The 24583-nt window shown below is 53.1% G+C and overlaps 2 protein-coding genes across 3 annotated transcripts; one reads left to right on the top strand and one right to left on the bottom strand.

The window, feature by feature from the left end:
• Positions 1-553: 553 nt before the first annotated feature.
• On the top strand, positions 554-3864 carry NDUFV1 (NADH:ubiquinone oxidoreductase core subunit V1). Its single transcript, XM_090032004.1, has 10 exons — positions 554-712; positions 799-881; positions 967-1137; positions 1522-1705; positions 1815-2004; positions 2400-2612; positions 2788-2954; positions 3034-3115; positions 3200-3345; positions 3525-3864. Exons 1-10 carry the CDS (start codon positions 632-634, stop codon positions 3603-3605), a joined length of 1398 nt encoding a protein of 465 aa, XP_089888130.1. The 5' UTR covers positions 554-631; the 3' UTR covers positions 3606-3864.
• Positions 3865-7274: 3410 nt separating this feature from the next.
• On the bottom strand, positions 7275-10624 carry NUDT8 (nudix hydrolase 8). Of its 2 annotated transcripts, none has more exons than XM_090032006.1 (5): positions 10515-10624; positions 10081-10370; positions 9797-9929; positions 9487-9564; positions 7275-8172 (listed from the first exon to the last, which is right to left on the bottom strand). In XM_090032006.1, exons 2-5 carry the CDS (start codon positions 10362-10364, stop codon positions 7951-7953), a joined length of 717 nt encoding a protein of 238 aa, XP_089888132.1. In that variant the 5' UTR covers positions 10365-10370; positions 10515-10624; the 3' UTR covers positions 7275-7950. The 2 variants fall into 2 exon arrangements, with proteins under 2 accessions (XP_089888132.1, XP_089888131.1); XM_090032005.1 differs by having other exon boundaries at positions 10520-10613.
• Positions 10625-24583: the final 13959 nt, after the last annotated feature.

Here is a 24583-nt window from a genome sequence, read left to right as displayed (position 1 = left end):
CACCAGGGGCTTCACATATTTCCAATGTCTTTTGGCGGGCATCCTACGTGCTGGCCCAAGTCTGGAGGCTCGGGGTTTGGATGCCCCCAAGTTTCTCCTGCCCTCAGCGGTATGGCTCCAAGAGCAAGCTAGGGAGAGGTCTCCTATTTCCATCAAGTGGGCTTTAAGTCCCAACAGCTCGGCGGATCCTGAACCGCGCCGGGAGAGCAGTTATCCCCGGGAACTTAAAGCAAACTGCCTTCCTGGACCCAGACACGTGGTGTTTCCCCTGCCAGGTAAGTACTCCCCCAGCTGGGGAACCCTGCCCCCAGGAGAGACAGTGCGAGAACCTGCTTCTACCTCTAGCCTGAGACCACAGGCCCAGGAGCCAGACACGGAGGTCAGCAGGGCTCGCTAAGCCCTGCAGCCCGACATCTTCAACAAGACAGGCCGCGGCGCGGGGATCCGACCACGCAGACAAGCTGCAGAGCGCCCGGCAACACCTCCACAGCTGCGCCCTGCAGCCTCGCCTGCCCCCTCCCAACGTCATCAGCCCGCGCCGCAGGGCCCGTGACGTAATATATGCGCAGCCCCGGTTGGTGAAGGTGACGGCGACGGGAGGGCGAGCGCCCCTGCCTCTGTCCCTGCCCCGATGGCTGCGCGCCAGCTCCTCCTGCTCCGCGGGGCCGCTCCGCTCTGCCGCCCGCTCTCGGCCGCCGCCGCGCCGCAGTCAGTAAGTCCCGGCGCAGGCGCCCCCCGCGGGGACGGGACGGGACGGGACGGGGGTGATGACGACGACCGCTCCGTGTGTCCCCGCAGGCGGCCCCGAAGAAGACGCAGTTCGGGTCGCTGCGAGACGAGGACCGGATCTTCACCAACCTTTACGGCCGCCACGAGTGGAGGTGAGCAGCAGTGCCGGCCCTGCCTGCTCCCCACCCCGCTCGGGCCAGACCGAGCACCTTCCGCCTCGCTTCCCTTCTGCCGCAGGCTGCAGGGGGCTCTGAGTCGGGGAGACTGGTACAAAACCAAGGAGATCTTGCTGAAAGGCGTGGACTGGATCCTGAATGAGATCAAGACTTCTGGCCTCCGGGGCCGTGGCGGTGCTGGATTCCCAACCGGCCTCAAATGGAGTTTCATGAACAAGCCCTCAGATGGCAGGTGGGTGAGGCAGGGCAGGGCAGGGGGAGCCTTCCTGCCCTTTGCCAGGGTGGTGCCTGGGCCTTCTGTGGCAGGGGGATGACAGGAGGGGGCAGGATGGTCCCTGGGTTGTGGAAACCTTCTTTGTTTATAATCCCCCCTTCCCCCATGGGAAATGGGGGGGTATGTCTGGGCTGTGTCAGTGATGAGGCCGATGACAGAGTCTGTGCGCGCTCACCGCCCGCCCTTGAACTAACGAGCAGTTCACTGCTGGGAGTAGTAGCTAGTGGTTGGCATGCAGCTAGCTCAGCTGTTTGTGGAGACCACTGCTTCCTAGAGGGGCTCCTAGATCCCAGTGCAGGTGCCTGCTGTTGGCTGGTGCTATGTGGCCTGTGTTTGTTCTAGACCCAAATATCTGGTGGTGAACGCAGATGAGGGTGAACCAGGCACTTGTAAGGATCGTGAGATTATGCGCCATGACCCACACAAGCTGGTAGAAGGCTGTCTAGTAGCAGGTCGTGCCATGGGGGCCCGTGCCGCTTACATCTACATCCGTGGGGAATTCTACAATGAGGCCTCCAACCTTCAGGTGAGCAGGATGTGCATGCTCCATCACTGGTTGGTGTGTGGACATGTCACTGGTGAGTATCTGTTGAAGGGCCAGAAATCAGCTGCACTGACTTTATCTTCCCTTGCAGGTGGCAATCCGTGAGGCCTATGAGGCAGGGCTTCTAGGTGATGATGCATGTGGCTCAGGGTATGCCTTTGATGTGTTTGTGGTGAGAGGTGCTGGGGCCTACATCTGTGGGGAGGAGACGGCTCTGATTGAATCCATTGAGGGCAAGCAGGGAAAGCCACGCCTCAAGCCACCCTTCCCAGCTGACGTAGGTATGACACTTCCCAGATGCACGCTCAGTTTCTCTAGAGCTGGGCTTCAGAGTCTTCCCTTCTAGAAAGGTATTGGTACAGTTCTCTCTGTCCACTCCTTCCTCAAGGAACCATTCTCAAATTGCCTTCCTTGGATGATGGGTGTAACCATTCCTGTATGCTTTCCATCCCCTTAAACTGTGATACCCAGTAGACATGGGTATTACCCTACCTCCACAAGACCTGTCCTTCTTACCATCCCCCCGGCACATGTAGGCATGACCTGCTTTCTGTATTCCTGGAAGCACAGCTCTTATTAAAGATAAATCTAATGTCTATGGCAAGTGTGGTAGAACCCCTATGCCCACCCCATGTTTTACCTTCATCTCCATCTCTCTCCTCTACCTGTTTCCCAGGTGTGTTTGGCTGTCCCACCACTGTAGCCAATGTGGAAACAGTGGCCGTGGCTCCCACCATCTGCCGGCGTGGTGGGGCCTGGTTTGCCGGTTTTGGGCGTGAGCGTAACTCTGGCACTAAGCTTTTCAACATCTCGGGGCATGTGAACAACCCATGCACAGTGGAGGAGGAGATGTCAGTGCCACTTAAGGAGCTCATTGAGAAACATGCAGGTGGGATGTCTGGGCCTTGAAGCCATACTCATATGCCCTTACCCCATGCTACAGGGCCTCTGGGCTGGCTTGCAAGCCTGCCTCCAGGTACTAATGGTTCTAGCAGACCTGGCCTGGGGAATGCATGCTGTGCTCAGTTCTGTGCTATGCCTGACTTCACTTTCTCTCTGCCCAGGAGGTGTGTGTGGTGGCTGGGACAACTTGCTAGCAGTGATCCCAGGGGGATCCTCCACCCCACTCATCCCCAAGTCAGTGTGTGAGACAGTGCTGATGGACTTTGATGCACTTGTGCAGGCACAGTCTGGGCTTGGTACAGCTGCTGTCATTGTCATGGACAAATCGGTATGGCTCCCTTCTCCCTTGCTATAGCAGGTGATACAAGGCCATGCAGTACAGCATTTACTGTCTCCTTCTCTTCCAGACAGACATTGTCAAAGCCATCGCCCGCCTCATTGAATTCTACAAGCATGAGAGCTGTGGGCAGTGCACTCCCTGTAGGGAGGGTGAGTGAGAGCTGGGTGTGCTTGAGCTGATTAGTGAGCTACAATAGGTGGTATGGGTTAGTGACTACTGTGCTCTCCCTGCAGGTGTGGATTGGATGAACAAGGTGATGTGGCGGTTTGTGCAGGGCAAAGCCCAGCCAGCAGAGATTGATGCCCTGTGGGAGATCAGTAAGCAGATTGAGGGTCACACCATCTGTGCCCTGGGCGATGGAGCAGCTTGGCCTGTGCAGGTACGTGGGTAAGGCTGAGCATGAGGGTGGGGCAAGGTTGGTAGGACAGGTGAGGGGATCAGAACTAGTTTGTGAGGGATCAAATGCATGTGCTGGCTTGGAGAAGGCTGCAACTCTGGTAATAGAATTCAGAGTATGTATCCCAGCCAAGCTGACTCCACCTTCTTCACTTCCTGTAGGGTCTCATCCGGCACTTCCGCCCAGAGCTGGAGGAACGAATGCGGCAGTATGAGGAGTCAGCTCAACAGGCACTGGCATGAGGGCTAGTCAGGCTGAAGAGGTGGCATTCCCCTCTGCATGTAATCAGGGACACCTTTTTTCTGTGGTAGGAGGGCAAGGACTAAGCGCTTCAGCTTGTGGTTGGTGGAGGGGGGCACCTCTGCTAGTAGGTTGGCAGCTAGGAAGGGGACTGCTTCCTGACTTTTTTGGTGGTTTTTTGTGTGTTTGGGAGTGAGAGGGGCTGCTGCCTTTCTGCCCTCCTTGCTGGATGAACTCCCTAATAAACACAGTTTGTGCTCATGGGCTAGTAATTTCTTTCCCTGATGGCTAATGAGTCAGAGATGGCACAGGCAGCAACTGGGACAGAGCCAGGAGCTGCTGTCCCTCAGCACTGTTGGCTTATTAACACTCATCTGAGGGTCAGGGACCCTCTATTCAGCTCATTACTGCTCAGAAGGTGGGAAAAAACCCTATTTCCCTTCATGCCCGCTTTAGCAGTGAGACTGGTTGGTTGTTTGGGCTTTGGGCGGTAGAGCATTTGGGATTTAATCCACGGTATTTGTTCTGAGGCATAAACTCCATGCTCCAGCCTTGCTAGTGCTTCTGCCTCTCACTAGCACATCTCTCAGTATCTCATTTGCCCTCTCCAGTACCCTTGCTACCAGCCTGCCCACTTCCGATTTAGCATTTTGCTTTGGGGAGAGTGAGCTGTCCTCCAGCCATTCCCCTGGTACCAGCCCTTCAACTGTAACCTTTGTTCTCCCATTTGAGGATGCTGGCCTCTCCCTCAATGGTGAGCACCTGCCCAGCTGGGGTTCGTGATCTCTGTAGTCCAGAGTCCTCTTTCCCGTTTTATGGGAGGGAAGGAAGTAAGAACTGCAGTCTCTGTATTAACCCTGTTTTGGTTATTTTCATCTGGAGCCAGGCTGCTGTCCCGAACCTTACCTGCTAGAGTCTGTTGGGCACTAGAGCCTGAGTACCTGATCCAGCTCCTAGAATCCTTGTACAGCAAAAGCTCCGTTATCTGGCACCCATAGAATGAGGGATGCCAGATAACCAAATAAGCTGGTTACCCAAGAGGTGTCTTTGTCTTCCTCCTACTGCAGCCAGTGCATCAGTGTGCCGGGGGACAGGCATTGTGCTGCCCCTCCCCTGTACATCCTAGAGAATAATCCCTTCCAGTCGTCTTGAATTGCATATAAATTTTATTAATTTATCAATAAATTTGCCATGGCCCAAAGTGGGACTCTGAAACTGGAAGTGGGACTTCCAGTTTCGCTTTTGCCATGTCAACCGACATGCTGGTTAATGAAGTGCCAGATAACACGGCTTTTACTGTATATGTAATCCTGGGATATTTTGGGGGCAGGGGGCAGATCAAGGCCCCCCTAGTGTGGGCGGGAGTGGGGAAGGGGTTGGGGCAGCAGACAGAACTGCAGCTCATCCAGGGGGTGTGGGGAAGCTCCTGCCCCTGTGTGTACCCCAGGACAGCATGGGGAATGTGTGCCCCTGGATCTTTGTGGGCTAGGGGACTGTGCCGGGCATGTCCCAGCATGTGTTTGGTGTGGTTTTGGTCAGGGCTGCACTTGGGGCGGTGGTGGTGCTGACAGGGGGGCCAGCATGCGTTTTTCCACCCCCCCATGCTCTCCTGGGGTGCATACAGCAGCAGGAGCTGGCTACCCACACCCTCCAGCTGAGCCTCAGCTCTGTCTGCTGCCCCGCCCTGGCTGGGCAGCCCCTGCCCCATTCCCTCTCACTACAAGGGCCTTGGTCTGCCCCACATCCCCCTCCCTCCCATTCTACCATAACAGATTTACTAGTTGCACACTGCTGTATTGGAAATTGGATCAGTATCAGCTGATATGCCTCCTTAAAAATTAGCTATTGTAATCAGCCCCCAAAGTCTCTTATTGGTGCACCTCTATCCTAGGCCCAGTGTTTTTCAACATGTTTAATGATTTGGATGCTGGCATAGAAAACTTGAGCAAGTCTGCAGAGGACATGAAACTGGAAAGGTTGTGAATACATTAGAAGATGCAAGCGCAATTCAGAAAAATCTCAATAGGGGAGTTGGCTGGAGCCAACAGAATGAAGTTCAATGCAGACAAAAACAAGGTGCTACACCTCAGAATAATCAGAAACACAAATACAAAATGGGGGACACCTGCCTGGGTGGCAGAGGACGTGGTAGTCTTAGCAGACCACAGGCTGAACATGATTCTGCAGTATGAAACAGCTGCACAAAAAGTATGCAAGGTTTGGGATGCATCAATAGAAGCATTAGGTGCAAGACATGGAAGATGACAGTGCTTCCCTGGAGTATAGTGCAGTTCTGGGCCCCACATTTTAAGAAAAAATGTGGAGTTTAGAGAAGGTCCAGAGGTGGGCAACAATGATCAAGGGCTCGGAAGGCAAGTCATATGAGGAGAAACTAAGGGAGTTAAACACCTTTTCCGCAAGCTGAATGGAAACATGAGGGAACATGATAGCAGTGGTCAGATACTTGAAGGGGGGGGCACGTTTTCTCTCTTGTTGCACAGAAGAGGTCAGGGACCAATGGCTTGAAGTTGCAGCAAAGTTTAGTTAATCCAGGCATAGCTATTCTACTGTATGCCTATTTTCCATGCTTCTGGGTTACCCCCCTCCCTATCTACATGTATTGGTGTTTTTAAGCCTCCCTCAGAGGCACTGGGTGTTGCCTACAGCCAAGGCTGGGAACTTTAAGTGGGAAACTGAAGTCAGAGATTCCTTGCTAGAGAGTCTTGTCTCGCTGGTTGGGGCCAGACTGATTGCCCAGGAAGGAATTTTACCCTAGTCAGATTGGTATGAACTGGGGGGGGTTTATCTCCCTTGGTAGCAGAGGGCATAGCCCTCTACCCAGGACCTCCTGAACATATACTGACAACATTTCATAGAAGCAGGACACTAGATGCCATATGGTTCCCCTGCTCTACCTGTGGCAGGTTTAGTGTGTTAGACTGTGTTGTGTCAGGGTTGATGGTAGTCTTATGGATTGTACAAGATGGTTTAGATAGGGATGATCCTGCCTCAGGTAGGGGGTTGGATTAGATAACCTCTAGAAGTCCCTTCCAGCCCTACTTGTCTATCATTCTTTAACAGAGAAGAATGAAGATTCATCCCATGTGCCCAGACTGGATTCCAATCTGGAGTAGGGGGATCAAGTCCCTTCCCCATGGCTTGTTTGATTTGATAGTCCTGAAGTATTGCTCAGCCTTTGGAACACTTCCTTCCTGGTTGGGGCTGGTTGGTCCCTATTCATGGAATCATGGAAAAGTAGAGCTGGAGGGGACTTAAGGAGTTTCTGTAGTCTAACTCCCCACTCCAAGGCAGGTATATCCCTACCCAACCCATCCCATACAAATGTTTGTCAAACCTATTCCTAAAATTCCATAAACAACCCTGCTGCACAGTTACAAGGTGCATAGTCCTCTCCTACCCCAACCTGCCATAAGAAGTCAGGTTGTGGTAAGAGAGGTGGCAGACGCAGCAGGATCAGTGCAGCTGCTGTTGGGTAAGGGTTGGGTTGGGATATCCCAAGGCAGTGCTGGGCTCTGCTGCAGGACCCTTAAGGAGTTCTGTCCAGATTAGCATGGCATCATGAGGAAGAACAAATGGTTTTGCTCACTAAGGGGCACTGGCACAAAACTCAAGTTGTATTCCTAAGCTTGGATTTCACCATTACACAAATGTTCCAGGATTATCATTTAATGAAGTAAATTGCATATTCTCAAGACATCAACCAGAGGGCTGCCCAATTCCAAGCAGTACTGCAGTTCCCCAAGCCTCTGACAGCTGCACCCCATCTGTCCTCCCCATGAGATGAGTTGTAGGCAGCCCTAGTTCTTACACCTTTGCCTTAGAGGCAGGTTTTACCACAGAGGGGTGATCTCCCATTCATGCAGTGTAGTAACTTCTAGCAACAGGGCACTGGGCTTACAGGAAGGTAGGGTACTGTCCCACGATCAGTATGTCTTTACCCCCTACAAACAACCCTCCAAAGTGTCTTCTTGCCATCCCCATCCTCACTAAAGGATGCTCCAGTCTGGTATTAAAAAAATCCCAACTCTTCCTGCATTTGCTGAAGTCTTTTTGTAGGCCCTATACCAAGTACAGCAATTACCAGCAGAACAAACTGCCCTACCTGTTGTGGGTATTTGTGTTTTTGGAAGAGGCTATTGCCCTCTGGCTTTGATTCACGTTCCCAGGGTAGCTGAAAAAGTGCTGCAGGGATCACCTTACTTGGCCTCCCTGGCTCTCTGCTCCCCTCAAGGTGGAGGATGATGCCTGAACTCTCTTTTATGCACTCTCTACATGAGCACAGCACTCCTGGTATTGCAACCCTGGAAGAACTAGTGGCACACGTGCTCAGTGGATGGCTGACACACGTGTCCTTCTGCAGTAATCATCAGGCACTAGCAGCTCCAGTGTCAAATCAGTGATGATGGCTGTCAACCCCCACACCTTGTAGCAGCCATTGAGGAAGACTGGCAGTGTATAGCTATAGTGTCCTTTGTGGCGGAAGTGGGTGTAGCCCTGGTTCTGCTCCTCCAGCAAGTGGGACAGTGGGAGAGTGAAGACCTCTTCAACCTAGGGACAAAAACAAAACCATCACAAAGAATATGGACTGGCACTGCATTACCCTAGCCTACCATGCAGGGGAAACACTGACCCTCACAAAGTGACCTCAGCTGGGCACCATCCCACAAATGGGACTAGGGTGTGGGGGAATGGACCAGACAGCAGAGCCCCTTCATGCCTCTGTGGCCTATGCATACTGTAACTACCTCAGCTAATGCCTGGAGGTCAGGGAGCTATGAGAACAAAGCATAGGCAAGGTCCTGTGTGTAAGCACTTGTGCCCACCTGCTCCATGTTGCCTTTCGTTTCTAAAGACACTTGCTGTTGTGCCAAGGCAGAACCCTAGCATAGTGCAGCCCACTATGATAGAAATTTATAGGGAGGCATTTACAGAGCTCCAAGCTGAATTGTTTCCCAAAGAAACACTGTCTTCTTGCAGACTGCTCATCGTGGCTGTGGTTCTGGGGGGTTTCTCACCTGCAGAGTCCAATGGGACCATGTTGAGCGTAATGCTGTAATGCTGATCAACAGCTTTAGCAGCCATCTGGGCAAATGAAAGGTCACTGCTGACACCATAAGAAGGGAACACAGTTTGGCTTGAATGGGAATGGGTCAACTGTCTGGGGGACCCTGAAACATGGCTGGGGCCATTCTAATAGTTCTCCTTGGATCCAGCATATGCCAGCTCTTGGAAGCCCCCCTCGTATCCAGAGTAACCCAAGGGACCCCCTCCCACTGTAGTGCTAGGGAAGGAACACTGAGCAAGAGCATGAGGCAATGCCACCTCTGTGAAGCCTCAGTGAACACAAAAGGGCTCACATCATGCTTCACCTGTCCAAAAGCAGGCTGAGAGATGACTCACTTCTGTCCTCCACAGAACTGCCCACGAAGGATACTCCCAATGGCAGGGGGCACCTCAGTGCAAACACATGAGATCCAGTAGCTGGGCACTGAGGTCAGAATCAGATTGGAACAGGGTGTGATCAATACAGGGCACGAAGAGTAAGCCCCAGAGAAATGGGTGCTAGACTCTTTTTTGAGTCTAGGTTCTAGCTCAGCCAGGACACTGTGCAACCCATGAGTCTGTGCACATCATCAAATGGCATTCTCTCGCTTGCTCACCTCCAGCTGCCTTATAGGATATACACACACAGCTGGAGACCAGGTCTGAGCTCACCTTGTGTTTAAGTAGTGCCTCCAGGGATGAGAAAGGACCCAAAGGCAGAACAGGCTCTGTTGTCTCCCCACCCTACAGATGATTAAACAAGCAAGGAACACAGACAAAAAAGGGTAACTAGGTAGCAGCATAGCCCACACAGCTCACCTCCTGGGGGTTGGGGTTCAGAGAGAGAGACTCCAAGGGGCCCAGGTCTGCCAGAACAGGAATGACCACCAACCCCCACTGAAAGAGAGAGAGAGAAAAAAAGATATGAGCCAAGTCTAGGCATCCCCATGAACAACCATCCCCTCATCTTGCCACTCCCTCCTCCCTGCCCCAGGGAGGCTCCCCTCTCCTTCTACAGTGCTTCTCCATGGGACACCACTTTCCTGCTGATAGGGACGCCCCCCACCATGAGACAACCCTGCCCTGGTGACTCCCACCTCTTAGGCTGCCAAGAGGAAATTCACATTACCCTGTCAGGCAGAGGTCTCATGACACCCCAGACACTCTCACTTCCCAGATGTAGGCCCAGCTCCTCCAACGTCTCCCTCAGCGCTGTGGCCACCATGTCCTGATCTGAGCTGTCCCGCTTGCCACCCGGGAAACTGCAACAACCAAAGGACACTCAGAAGGGCAACTCCCGGTGACCCACTGCCCAGCACAGCAGCCGAGCAGCAGGGGCAGTGCCGGCCTGGGGCACCCAGGGAGGGGGGCAGGGGCGCGGGTCGGGGCACCACGCGCCAGCGCCGCGGGTACCTGACGTCTCCCTTGTGCCGGCCGCGCAGGCTGCGGGACCGCAGCGTGTAGAGCAGCGCCGGCTGCCCGCCCGCCCGGCACAGCGGCACCAGCACCGCGGCGGTCCCCGCCTCCAGGCGGTAGCGGCGGGCGGAGGCCTCCAGCAGCGCGCGGCATCGTTGCTCGTTGGCCCGCGACAGGGCAGCGGCGGCGGCGGCGGCTCGGCACATGCGGGCGCCTGGCGGGCGGCGCAGGCCAGGCCGCGGGCGCAAGCGGCGCAGCGCGGGCAGCAGCGCGGGCAGCATCGCGCTCTGCGGAGACACAGGCCGGGACCGCGCCGCTCAGCCCCCGCTCCGCCGGGCGCCCCCGCCAAGCCCCCACGGGCAGGCTGCCCGCCACCCATCGCCGCCGGGCCCGGGGAACTGCGCAGGACAGTGGTAGGGGCCGGGCCGAACCTCACCGCGCGGCAGCCTCCCGGCCAGCAACAAAAATAACACAGGCTCCCACTACCGGCGTCTCACGGGCCCGCCAACATGGCGGCATGGAACCTCCACGGGCACGTAGCCAATCAGCTCACGAGGGCGGGGCCGAGGTGAAGCCCCGCCCCCGCGGGGGAAGGGGGCAGTAGAGAGGTTGCCCAGCGACCGCGGCTGACTTGCCTGATGCGGCACGTGACTGAGGTGATGCTCAAGCGCTCCACTTAGAAGTGCTTCAGATAGGACATCCGTCCCTATCCTTAACCGCCGAGCACAGGGGTGCATATAACCCGTTGCTGCGTACGGGACACGTTTGAGCAAAACCGAGTCCCAGCGCCAGAGATGCGCCAATCCCAGCCTGTTCCCAAAATGGGGCACAGCATGGGTAGCCAGGGGAAACAGGATCATGCCCTGTGGTGACCAGCACCTGGCCTTTATTCATCTAGAGCAGAAGTTCCCAAACCTTTTCTTATTGCATATTAACCCCTTAGGTACCAATTATTAGAATTTCATAATTATTATGAAAATTAATTCAGCCATTATACAATGTCTCCCATACCCTTCAGGGATGTCTTGCATACCTCCAGGGGTATGCATCACATACATCACAGTTTGGGAACCCCTGATCCAGAAGGTGAAACAGATTTTAGCTGTTAAAGTGCAGTGGCTTGTGCCGGATTTAATCCTGCTGAATACTGAGTAAGTCTGCAAACTCCCCCTGCCTCTTGCAACAAAGCTTTGCTGCCCCCCTAAGGCAGTGGAGGCCAATACCCATCCCTCAGTGACACTCCAGTCCCCGTCCCCCAGTCCATCTGCTGTTCTGCTTCCTGCTCCGTGCCCAGTCTCTTGCTCTGCTTTCTGCTCTATCTGCCACTCTGCTGCCTGCCCCCTCCCTAATCTGGCACATGCTTCTTGGGCCGCTTGTACTCATGCTACACACTGGCCACCCCAGCTCTAGGGGTTGGCTTCCTTCAAGACATAGTGGTGACCATGCATGAAATTAGGGGTGCACCAATACAGATTTTAGGGGCCGATACCAACAGCCAGTTTTTAAGGAGGCATATCAGCCAACATTGATCCGATTTCCAATACAGCACAGAGAACTGCGTGCAGCTGGTAAGTCTGCTGTGGGGGAATGGAAGTGGGGAGGAAAGGGGTGTGGGGGGACAGATCAAGGTCCCTGTGGGGAGGGAGGGAGTGGGGCTAGGGCAGGTGCTGTCCAGCCAGGGCGGCAGGGTGCTTGTCTGGGGGGGAGCGGGGTGGGGACCCGGAGGATATGTGGGGGTGTGCCCCTAGATCCGCACAGGGTGGGGCAGGTTGCAGCTGTGGGCTGAGGCCAGGTGATACTGGTGGGGGCTGGGCTGGGCCAAGCTGCGCTTGAAGAGGGCTATGGGGGTGGGGGCGGGTGCTGCAGCCACCACAAAATTTGTTATAGCCCTCCCATAGCCTCCCTCCCAGCACCGCCACCATCTGCCCAGCTCCAGCCCTGGCCCTGCTCCAATCAGATCCAGGGGTACAGGCCCCACCCCCTGCCCTCACCAAGGAGCAGTAGGAGCAGCGGGAGGAGCTGGCGGATGAGCAGACAAGCACCAGATGAGCAGCTCCTGGATGAGTGGTGCGCTGTGGTAGAAGCGGCCCCACGCCCCCCAAGTGAGCCATGACTCTGTCCTGCGCTTCCCCCCTGGCTGGGCAGCGCCTGCCCCAGCCCCAGCCCTACTCCATCCTTCACCCTGGGAGCCTTGATCTGCCCCCCCACACCCCCCACTTCCCCTATCCCTTCCCTTCTACCACATAGCTCTCCAAGCTGCTGAGCTGTGCTCTTCACTGCCTGTGCTCTTGGGGAATAAACAGGAGGAACCTGTCCTCCTGCTAAACGTAAATAATTATAATAAATAATTATAATGTCATAGGGACAATGGAGACCTGGTGGGACTCCACCCATGACTGGATGACAGGGATAGACAGCTATACCCTGTACAGGAGGGACTGAGTGGACAAAAGGGACAGGGGTGTAGCTCGCTATGTCAAGGAAAGCTACACGTCCCTGCAAACTGACCTTGGCACCCACAGTGGGTGACTTGAGACCCTTTGAGTAAAAATCTATGGGGAACACGGCACAGGGGATACTATGGTGGGAGTCTACTACAGACCCCCTACCCAGGGTCAAGACCTTGACCAGGAGTTTGCCAGGGAATTAGCTGAGGCCGCACGCTCCTGGTGCATGATTGTCATGGGAAATTTTAACTACATAGACATCTTGTGGGAGGAGCGCTTGGCCAAATCTGAACGGTTGCAAAACTTTCTCTCGTGCGTGAATGACCTCTATCTGACACAGGAAGTCGACAGGCTGACGAGAGGTAAGATGCTGCTCGACCTGGTACTGGCTACTGGGGATAACCTAATCAGTGACCTAATGATCGATGGGAATCTGGGTGACAGTGACCATGAGCTGATCAACTTCATCATCAGCCATAAAGCTAGCAAGTCAGTCAATAATACAAAAGTCCTTGACTTCAGGAAAGCTTACTTCGACAAGCTAAGGAGGCTTGTCAGTGAGGCCCTACAGGACCACAACCCAAAGGGGAGAGGAGTTCAGGACGAGTGGTTGCTCCTCAAGGAAGCAATCCTGGATGCGCAAGCCAAGTCCATCCCGTCTTGGAGGAAAGGCAGCAAAAAGGCACAGCAGCCCCCCTGGCTCTCCAGGGAACTGGTGGACCTCCTGCATCTTAAAAGGAAGACCTACAAAGGATGGAGGACTGGAACCACTACCAAGGAGGAATACTCTGCTCTGGTCCGGACCTGCAGAGAGCAAACCAGGAAAGCCAAGGCTGCGACTGAACTCCAGCTAGCTACAAATATCAAGGACAATAAAAAGTCTTTTTTTAGATATGCGGGGAGCAGGAGGAAAATCAAGAGCAACACTGGACCCCTGCTAAACCAGATGGGACAACTGACAACTGATGCCCATGAAAAAGCAAACTTGCTTAATGGGTACTTTGCGTCAGTTTTTCACCAGTCTCATGGGACACCCCTGCCCACTGGGACAGGGAAGTCCGAGTGAGGGAGATTCCTTGCCCTCTATCAGTGCTGACCTTGTGAAGGAACACCTTGAGAGGCTGGATACCTTAATGTCAGCCGGCCCTGATGGTTTACACCCCAGGGTACTCAAGGAGCTGGCAAGCAGCATAGCTCAGCCCCTGGCACGGATATTTGAGAACTCCTAGCACTCTGGTGAAGTGCCCGAAGATTGGAAAAGGGCCAATGTGGTGCCTATCTTCAAGAAAGGGAGGAAAGTGGATCCGGCAAACTACGGGCCCATCAGCCTGACCTCTATCCTGGGGAAGGTCTTGGAAAAGAATATCAAAGAATATCGATGGCAATATCCTGAGGGATACCCAGCACGGGTTTTTGTGGGTAGGTCTTGCTTGACCAATCTTATTTCCTTTTACGACCAGGTGACCTATCACCTATCACCTGGACAAGGGGGAAGAGACTGATGTCATATATCTTCAAAAAAGCCTTTGATCTAGTATCCCATGATCACCTCTTGGCAAAACTGGCTAACTGTGGCCTTGACCTCACCATGATTCACTGGCCAGGGAATTGGCTCTGCAGTAGGACCCAGAGGGTGGTGGTTGACGGAAGCCAATCATCTTGGTGTGTGGTCACCAGTGGGGTCCCTCTAGGCTTTGTTCTAGGGCCTATACCATTTAACATTTTCATCAATTATGTGGACATTGGTGTCAGAAGCGGGCTGGCCAAGTTTGCCAATGACACCAAACTCTGGGATAAAGCATCTACACCTGAGGACAGGAGGGCAATCCAGGCAGATCTTGACAGGCTCATGAAGTAGGCAGATGAGAACCTGATGGTGTTCAACACTGAAAAATGCAAGGTTCTCCACCTTGGGAGGAAAAACCTGCAGCATCCTTATAGGCTCAACAGTGCTAAGCTGGTTAGCACTACAGATGAAAGGGACTTGGGGGTCATGACTGACCACAAGATGAACATGAGCCTTCAGTGTGATACTGTGGCTAGTAAAGTGAGCAAAATGCTGGCTTGCATCCATAGATGCTTCTCAAACAAATCCCGGGACGTCATTCTCCCCCTGTACTTGGCCATGGTGACACAGCTGGAGTACTGCATCCAGTTTTGGACCCCACAATTCAAAAAGGACGTGGAGAAGTGTGAGAGGGTGCAGAGGAGAGCCACACACATGATCAGAGGTCAGGAAAACAGACCTTATGATGAGAGGCTGAGAGCCATGGGACTCTTCAGCCTAGAAAAGCGCAGGCTCAGGGGTGATCTGATGGCCACCTATAAGTTTATCAGGGGTGCTCATCAGGATCTGGGGGAATGTCTATTCACCAGAGCGCCACAAGGGATGACAAGATCAAATGGTCACAAACTCCTCTATGACCGATTCAGGCTGGACATAAGGAAGAACTTCTTCAGTGTCCGAGCCCCCAAGGTTTGGAATAGACTGCTGCCAGAGGCAGTTCAAGCACCCACTTTGAACTCCTTCAAGACACATTTGGGTGCTTATCTTGCTGGGATCCTATGATCCCTGCTGACTTCCTGCCCATGGTCAGGGGGCTGGACTCAATCCTCCGGGGTCCCTTCCAGCCTGAATATCTACACCCGTGCACATGCCATTTATTGGCTACATCAGGCCTATTTCCAGTATAGACAATTTTCTTTATACTGGTGCCAATCTGATATTGGACCGATGTATCAGTGCATCTCTACATGAAATGGATACAGTGGGAACTAGAAATGCAAATGCTCCTATCTGGATACTTGGGCAATCTCTTCTACCCAGACTTCTGGCTTTTTAGTGTAATTTTACTACCTTGAATTCTCTCTTTTATGTATTTTATGATTACTTAAGCAACAAAGAAATGTGGCAATTATGGATCAATATAATTCTGTCTACAAGGAAATGGTTGGATTTGTGATGAAGAGATTAGCTCTCACAAGAAGGTTGTCTCATTCATATCCCACCAAAAATGATCCTGGTCAACTTTTTTTTTTTTAAGAAAGATTCATAGGAGTGGGTAATACAGCCACAATACAGAGGCAAGAGAAAAATACATTAGAGGTTAAGCATGCTTGCAAACATGTTCTATATTCATTTGTATGCAGGAGAGTGTACCCTCTCCAGAGCAACAGCATAGCTATGATGGGCAAAACTGTATCAAATGGGTTTTGTTCTCAGAAAAAAAACCATGCCAGTATTGCCTTCTGAGGATTGAAGTTCACTGGTCTATAACTCTAAAGGCTATAGGTTCTACTGATGCCTTCATTATTTTTCCACTTTATATTCCTGTCAGTTTTTTCATGAATTGATACATTTTTCCAAATCACCTTTTTGCACATTAAATAATTTTTTATACCAATGTCAGGACACCAACCAGAAAATGGCATACATTAGGAATGAATTGATCCAGAGATATTCCTGAAAATGAAAGCAGAGAACAAGCAGAATGTAATTTTTTATTATTATTATTACCAATTTTCAATCTGTTTTTCTTCTAATAAATGACTCTTTATACCAAAGATACATCAGAAAAGGTCAGGATACTTACCAAGTGATTAGTATGTTCCCACAGATCAACCACAATATTCCCAGAACACAGATTTTCAAGGATATAACATTTTAAAACAAACAAAAAAGAAAATAAAGAATAAGGAAATCAGAATCAGTGGACAGGTTCATGCATTTCATGGAGGTCTTCTGTCTGGATCTTGAGTCCCACAAGCTTAGACTGATTTTGTTTCTATTTTTTTTCTATGTATTGTGTGTGATTCTTTCCTTCACAGTCAGGTCCCTCCACTGTTAAACAAGATGTCATGGCTGGGGTTGTTATTTTTCCAAGGCAGCAAAATTTGATATCTCATAATCAGTAAAGCTTTAGGCAACAGTTCCCTTGGCATGGCATCAGCTTCTGGTTTGTGTGTTCATAAACCAGTTGGAAGGCATCCTCTTCAAAGTAAAACATTGTTCAATGTGGGAAAATTTAATTTTAATTAAAAATCCCAAGGAATAAATTGCTGAAAAACATGCTTCTTCCAAGAAGAGTGCACTGTATTAGAACATCTAACTCAGGGGTGGGTAATCATTTGGGCCCGAGGGCCACGTAGGGAGTTTTGATGAGCTGCCAAAGGCCAGGTCAGAACCCATGCCTCCACCATCACAACAACTCACCAAAACTCCCTATGGCTGTGGGTGGGCCAGGAACAGTGTTCAGCAGTGGGAAGGCAGGCAAGGCTGGGATCACAGGGCCAGGTCACGGGGCAGTGACAGCTCCGGGCCAGAACCCAGGGCCTAGGGTGACCCCCCCCCCCCCCCAATTCCCTAATTGGTCAAAACAGTCCCAGAATGGGAACCTCAAGTCTTGGTCCCAGGCTGCATGACTTCAAGACAGCATTTGTCCTGAATGTGCAGTGTTGTGCAGGGATCTGCAGAAAACAGCGGGTTTCCCTTTGCAGGCAGGCAGCATTCCAGCCTGCAAGGGGCTGCTTGGGACTTCTGAGAGTGGGATGCCGGGGGTGCTGCATTCACATGCATGCCCTCACACAGGCACGTGGGTGGGAATACAGCTGGACAGCATGGAGAGCAGCTCCCTGCAGGCAAGTCTATGGGGAGGAGGGAGGGGGCAGATTGAGGCCCCCAAGGTGAGGGAGAATGGGGCAAAGGCTGGGGTGCTGCCCAATCAGGGCAGTGTATAGGGCTGGGGCATGGAGTGAGATGAAGCCAGAGTGGCTCATACAGGGGGCATGGAGCATGGCAGGGCCAGCTTCCTACCACTGTATACACCACCCAAACAGTGCATGGGGGGTATGTGCCCCCCCAGATTTGTGTGCAGGGAGGAGGCAGATGTTGGCTGCCTACTGTGGGCTCAGGGCTCCCCACCCTGCTGCCTTTCCCTCCAGAGCCAATGCCACCACGGCAAGGTGCCCCCTGTTCACCCAGCAGCACCGGGGGCAGTGGCATGGTGGAATTCTGGCCCCCAGTGCTGCTGGGCAGGCAGGGGGCGTGCGGCCAGCACAGGGCTCCTGAGGGAAAGGCAGCAAGGTGTGGAGCCCCGAGCTTGCAGCAGACAGCCCACATTCACCCCTGCCCTGCCCTGCTCAGTTCCAGCTGTGCAGCAGGCAGAAGTAGGGGGGCGGGGGGCAGACAGGCATGTGTCCTGCCTTTACATTTTAAAAATTTGGGCACCCTACCAGAGCCCACTGAGGGCAGTGTGGGGTGGATGTGGAGAAGGAGGCCTGTGCATGTGTGCTCCCACTGGTGCCTGCAGCCTGGCTGGGTGCTGCTTTGCTCCCCCCACCCCAGTGCTGGCTTCTGCACCTGATCTTGCCCCTGCTGTTCTGTGCTGCACCACACCATGCTGAGCGGGTGGGTGGGTCCTGCCCCAGTGCACAGGACCCTGGCTCCAGCTCCTGAGAAGGTGGCCAGGAGCTAAAGCCGGAGCCCTGTGCACTGAGACAGGAGCCACCCAGTTGAAGCAGCTCACCTACCTGCCTGGAGTGATGTGGCATGGCGTGGCGTGGCATGGCGTGGCGTGGCAGGGACAGGAGCAGCTTCCAGCCAGCTTTTCCCAGTGCAGCTGCAGCTGGGTACTGTTCTGTACTCCCTGCCTCCAGTGGCAGCTTCTGATCTTGCCTCTTCCATGCTGTACTGCTCCTGACAGGCATGCAGGGCTCAAGCTTCAGCTTCTGGCTACCAGGAGCTAGAACCGGGGCCTCACACACTAGGGCAGGAGACACCCAGGTGGAGCTGCTCACCTGGAGTGGCACAGTGTAGCCCAACGCAGTGCAGCAGGGGCAAGATCAGGAGCACGAGCCACTGCTGGAAGTGGGGGGCATAGAACAGCACCTGGCTACAGCCACACCAGAAGCTGTGTATGGTGGTCAAGGTTGGGCTGTGGGCACTGGCAGGAGGCTGGTACAGGCTGCCCTGGCATGATCAGGTGGGGCTTATCTCCATGCAGAGTGCTGTGGGGGTAGCTGCAGAGCAGATCCAGTCACCTGGCAGGCCAGATCCAGCCTGTGGGCCATATTTTGCCCACCCCCGATCTAACACTTCTCTTTGCTAGGGCAAAATTCATGTTGAGGTCAGGCCCAAAAGCAGGGTCTTCCTACTCCTGATAGACCTCTGCCCAGTCACAGAGCCTAATCCACACAGACCATCCAGACTTGCAGATTGGTACCACCTTAAAGGTGCTTTTGCCTTAAGACTTCCTTCCAACAATTTACCTTCACCTACTCCTCACATCGTGATTACTGACATATATCACCAGACAAGCCACTCTTGCATACTGAGACTGATACAACAGGCATATATCAGTGCTGGACTAAAGTAGATATGATCCTTCAAAGTAAACAAACACCTCTCCTTATAATTAAGTCAAAGCTGTACCAAGCTATCAGATTAAACCCTTTCTGCTCAGTACCACTGCACCTCATAAGCTGACCACCACTGGAGAGTATGCAGACTAGAGAAACACTGTCATTAACACAGAGGACCCAAGCCAACCCAAACAGTGACACTTTAATTTAGTCTCCATATTTTCTTATGTGGCAAGCAACCACACCTGCCAAATGCAACGCCCAAGTGCAGCTCAGTTTCTCTGACTCAGAGAAAGCCTCCCTCACACCACCAGGCAGCAGGGACCTGAAAACCCACCCCTGGGGGTGGAAAAAAAAATCAGACAGTTGGAGAAGATCCTGGAGGAGGACCCAGGACAGCAAGTCTGTCTTGAGACAGATGTCCATGAAGGAGCCTTCCTCACCCTACCCTGCCCACACATTGTTGGTGCTGAGGTTACAGTCCTGAACTCATTAGGGTAGATCTGCTGGTAAAGCCCTCCCTTCCTGACCACTTGGGGGAGATGGGAGCCCTAGGACTGATAGCATTGAGTGTGTGTGTGTGTGTGTGTCACTGCCCAGCACTGGCAGGAAAGTATCAGTCTACTCTGTGAAGGGGCTGGGGGGGAGCCAGATTGAGGCCCCCATGGTGAGGGAGAGAGTGGAGCACAGGCAGGGGCTGGGGTGAATTGGGCCCCAGCCAGGCTGGGTCGTGGGACACACAGAGCCCAAGCAGCTTGTCCATGGACATGGGGGGGCGGGGGGGGGGGGCTCCTGCTGCTGTGCGCCCTGCAGGAAAAGCCTGGGGGGCACGTACCCCCTTCAATCAGTGCACAGGACAGAGGTGGGCTGCCTCTGCGCACTGGGCTCTGCGCCCCACTGCCGCTGCCTCTGAAGCCACGCAACACCGTGTGCCTGCCACTGCTGGGCTGTGCTGTGTTCCCTGCCTGCCCAGCTGTGGGATGCACATGGCATCGTGTGACCCCAGAGGCAGAGGCAGCAGCAGTGGCAGTGGAGCACAGAGCCATCTCCACCCTGCACACAGATCAAGGGGCACATACCCTCCAGGCCTCCCCTGAGGTGCATGCTGCACCAGGAGCCCCCTACATCCCTGGATTAGCCACCCAGGCTCTGACGTTTCCATGACCTGCCCTGGGACCCCATTTACCCCACCCCCTGCCCCTGCCTTGGTCTGCCCCCCCATAGCCCTTCCCCTCAGCCTTCTCTTCTGGAGGCTGAACAGGTTCGGGTCCCGTAGCCTCTCCTTATAGGGCCTGCCCTGCTGCCCCCTGATCATGTAAGCGGCCCTCCTCTGGACCCTTTCCATGTTGTCCCCGCCCTGCCCCATCTCACTCCCATGATGCTCCCTGCCCTTCTGTGGCCCCATTCCATGCACCCAGCTGAGCATGCCTGCACTCAGGAGCTATAAGACAGTCTCTGTGGAGACCCCACCTGCTCCATCTGGTGCCCCTGGTGGTGGGTGCAGGGTAGATGGGCCAGGGTGCCCAGACAGTGGGGCCAGGTCCAGGAGCAGTGGAGACACTAGTGGAAGTAGGAAAAAGGAACCACCACTGCAGGGACTGCTGGAAGAGGAGTCAAGTCAATGCGCCATCTCTGCCCTGCCATGTGCCTGGGGGCAACGGGACCAGCTGCACCAGATGTGGCCTGCAGGCCATATTTTGTGCACCCCTGGCCTAGGCCTATCATCATTCTACAGTGAATAGGCCTATCTGACAATGAAAAGGGGTAGATACTTTAGGAGAGTATAAAAGCAAGGTCATTTTTTGTCTTGCCTTCCCTGGCATTAACCATCAGGGGATACATCCCTGAATATCTTATCTAGTAGCTCCCAATGGAACTGTCCCTCCAGGATTTTGTCTAATTCCTTGTTGAATCAAGGTATACTATCTGCTTGTACAAATTCTATGGCACTGAGTTCAGCAAACTTATTCAATGTGTAAAAAGTACTTCCTCTTGGGTTTTCTCTTTGTTCTTTTTAAACCGGCCTCCTGATCATTTTCATGAATTCTGCAGTGAGTAGTGTATTACATCAGAAAATACACTACCCACTTCGAGCCCCTTTTATTTATTTAAATACTTATTTAGTACTTTTTCTCCTTCCACTTATGAACTTTGTCCTCTTATTTGCATCACGGTTGTGAAACAGGTTACGTAAAAAACAGGAATCTACTATACTGAAAAACTGAACTAGCACACCCAAGTGTTGCTGGGTGGCTATCGGTTACTTAGTGGCTAATTAACCAAATGCCATCATGCTGAATTCAATCCTTTAATAATCAGTTGCTAAATGGTTAAGAGACTGTGCAGACATCCCACTTAGAATTTATTAATATAGTATTAATAATTCAGCACATTAACAGAAAAAATATAAGAATCTTTAAGGCAATTAAATGGGAGAACATGCAGAAAAGTGTCACAAGAACTACTGGTGAGCTTACAGCGAGAGACATTAAGAACTCTGTTTCATTTTTCAAAAAGCGAATTCAAAGCTAAGAGTTACTATCATGGAAGGGAATACTGGATATCAAATGAATTTTGAATCTAGTAAGGAGAGTTGTAGGAAGAACTTAAAGCTGGATGCTGAAGCCAGACTAATTCCAGCTAGATATTCCTCATACATTTTAACAATGAGGATAATTAACAAGTGGGGACAGGAGGAGGGGGAGGGAATACTCTCTAAAGGAACAATGTATTCTCCATACCTTGATGTCGCCAAACCAAAACTGGGTGTCTTTTATTTATTTATTTATTCCTCAAAGATGGTATAATCAAACACCAGATATCAGACTTCCAGCAGAGGATACAGGGTGATATTTCATAGTCTAATATTATAGGAGGCCACACTAGGCTGGTCTATATTGTGGCAGTAACATGTCTTGGTGCAGGCAGGGTGGGGCTACATGCCCATAAACTGTACCAGGGAGAGTTACAAGCCATGTGAACACCTACCCCCTTTGCTGCAGTGTATAGGAGCTCCCCTATCATGCTGCATCAAGCAACTGTGCCCCCTGCATCACCCCTGTGCCATGTACCTTTGCAGGCCTTCTCCCTGCACCAGGCACCTACTTGGCCCAGGCTTACCTTCAGCTTCCCCAGCTGTCCTATGCTGCACTGCCCTGCCCCTCATAGGGTGGGGGCAGGTTTTGAAAACCAGGGGAGCAAAGGGGAGTGGCAACCAGGCAGAGCCCCGGGGCTGCAACTTAACCCCTCAGGGGCAGTGTATGGTCTACAGGTTGCCAGGTGGACACCCCTACTGTAAATGATACTAAGCCATATCTTGCCCAAGACGGGGACCAATTGATCTGGGGGCTGTGGTTGCATGATAGCTGCACTAACAGCAAATCTGGAAGCCCGTGCAACTCAGATGCTGCTTTATTTCCCTGCGTACTAGGTTGGGCTGGAAGACAGGAATTGGGATGCTGATGGGAGCTGAGAGGCAACAGTAGGGACCAGAGCTGGAGGGAGTATAGTGTTTGCCCTTGGCCACTGTGTTCCTGGGATGGGGTACTTACTCAGACTTCCATGCCCTTGGGGTTTTGTCCTCAAGTCAGCATTCAGCAGACACTGGTGGGATGGTAAACAGCTTAATCTTTATTAGGAACAGGATTCAGCAACACACACACTTACAGCTTGCAGGGAGAACCACAACTAGGGTGGTCATCGAGGTACCTCAGGAATAGAGGACAGTTGCATTTAGTACAACTGTCCCCACCACCATGAATATTGCATGCCTCTCAAGGCTGGGGTGGCACAGTGAGCTCCCGCAGGTGGTGTTGGCGGCGGGGGTGTGGTGGTGGCAAGCAGGGAGCTCTTGCAGGCAGCCGCAGCAGTATTGGCGGCGAGGGAAGAGGGGGTGCTGAGCAGTGAAAAATAGAGGACATAAAAGTGTCCAGTTTCATATCAATAAAGGACAGAGGACTAGAAAACTGGACTGTCTTCTACCAAACTGGACAAAAGGCCATCCTAACCACAACCCACCACCAACAAACCACACCCACCAGACATCACAGGGAAAGACTGGCATGTTCCACTGAAGCCCCTTACAGATACGTTCCATATACCACAGGGGGCACTGATAGGAGGCAAGGTGGGGAACAACTGGGAAGAGGCAGGGCTAAAAAGTAGAACTAGACATCAGCACTGTGGGGATTGAAGAGACATAAGCATGAAATGCTGCTGCATTAGAATTAATCCTGCTTTTCACCAGTGTAAATGATGGCAGAAGGTGCAGGCCAGCACAGCACGGGGACCATGCTGACCCAATTTAGGAGTAAACCAATGCAACTGCTTGACCTGGCTCACTGTAGTGTCCCAGACCTCCTGCTGCCGTGATGTTGCTTCCCAGACCCCAGCAGGAATGACGCTGATGTGCACCTGGACACCTACCGATTCCATCCACATGCTCCTGGGCCAGCCAGGACTGGTAGCTGCACGTTGTCCAGATCATCTGGCATGATTAGCAGTGGCTGGAATCCTTTTGCATGACCCAGGCCACCCACACCTCCACCCACACCTAAAGCAGCAGACCCCCACCATATGGCTGCCCTTCCGCATGGAGACCCAGCTAACCATCACCTTGCTCAAGCTGGCTGTGCCTACCAGCCTTACTAAGTTGACCACCTCTTTGGTGTGGGAAAGGCCACCATCGGGGAGGCCATCCTGGAGGTGTGTGGTACCCTCCAGGATGTGTTGAGGCATACCGTGCTCTGGGTGCATGACCCTCTGGAGGGAGTGGTGGGGTTCTGCGCCCTGGGCTTCCCCCATTACATTGGGGCCCTGGAGGGGACCCACAACTCTGTCACCTGCCCACCACACAGTGACCTCCTCTACCACAGCTGGCAGGGCTTCCACTCTGTCATGCTCCAGGCTGTTGTCAACCACTGCAGTGCCTTCACTGAACTGAGCACTGTGGCAACAAGCCACCTTTGTTTCTCCCCCAAATCTCTGTGCTGTGACAATGTGATTAGGATGGGCCCAGGAGAGGAGACACACTCTTACCCTATCTCTTTAGGTAACCTGAGCTGGCTACATTGCTGAAGGAGGGGGAAACCTGCTCCCTCTGACTACGTGACTGGTATCAGCTACCTGGGTGAGGGGTTTCTACCTGGGGGGCTAGAGTCTGCCCGGCAACTAGTGATGTATTTCAAATTGGTTGGCCAACAGCCAACTGGAGCTGGCCTCCACTGGACCAGGTGAATGAGGTCACGGGGGCTATATAAGTTAAGACTGCCCAGGAGGAGGGGGCAGCAGCCATGCATGCATAGGACTCAGACTTAGACAGGAGCTTTACCATCTGTAACTGGCTCTCTCCCCCAAAACTCACGAGCTAGGAACGGCCCGCCACAAGCACCAGCTGAGGGGCAGCACACATGATGCCTCTGTTTTCCACAACTCTATTCTGCCAGACCTGGAGTGGGCACTTCATGCCTGGGATGCCAGACCTCCAGCTGGGTGCAGTGGCAGTCCTGCCCCTCCTCACTGGGGACCCTGCCTAGTCGCTCCTCTCTTGGCTCATGCGGCCCTACAGCAGCCAGCTGGTCCCCCACCAGACACACTCCACTCAGTGCCTGGGTCGGACCCACACACTGGTGGAGTGTGCCTTCAGCTGCCTGAAGGGACAGTGGCACACCTTCACCACCTGGCTCAGGGTCACC

Source organism: Crocodylus siamensis, chromosome 2, assembly GCF_052110815.1.
Source record: "Crocodylus siamensis isolate JL-2025a chromosome 2, ASM5211081v1, whole genome shotgun sequence".
Classification (NCBI taxonomy): domain Eukaryota; kingdom Metazoa; phylum Chordata; order Crocodylia; family Crocodylidae; genus Crocodylus; species Crocodylus siamensis.
This window is presented reverse-complemented; position numbering and strand designations above follow the sequence as displayed.

Excerpts from the sequence above, each read along its gene's own strand:
- NUDT8 (XM_090032006.1), bottom strand. The coding sequence starts at position 10,364 with ATGCTGCCCGCGCTGCTGCCCGCGCTGCGCCGCTTGCGCCCGCGGCCT. Across the intron at positions 9,930-10,080 it reads CGGCACAAGGGAGACGTCAG|TTTCCCGGGTGGCAAGCGGG; the intron begins GTACCCGCGGCG and ends TGGTTGTTGCAG. Across the intron at positions 9,565-9,796 it reads TGAGACCTCTGCCTGACAGG|TGGGGGTTGGTGGTCATTCC; the intron begins GTAATGTGAATT and ends TCTCTCTTTCAG.
- NDUFV1 (XM_090032004.1), top strand. The coding sequence starts at position 632 with ATGGCTGCGCGCCAGCTCCTCCTGCTCCGCGGGGCCGCTCCGCTCTGC. Across the intron at positions 3,116-3,199 it reads GTGCACTCCCTGTAGGGAGG|GTGTGGATTGGATGAACAAG; the intron begins GTGAGTGAGAGC and ends CTCTCCCTGCAG. Across the intron at positions 3,346-3,524 it reads GAGCAGCTTGGCCTGTGCAG|GGTCTCATCCGGCACTTCCG; the intron begins GTACGTGGGTAA and ends CACTTCCTGTAG.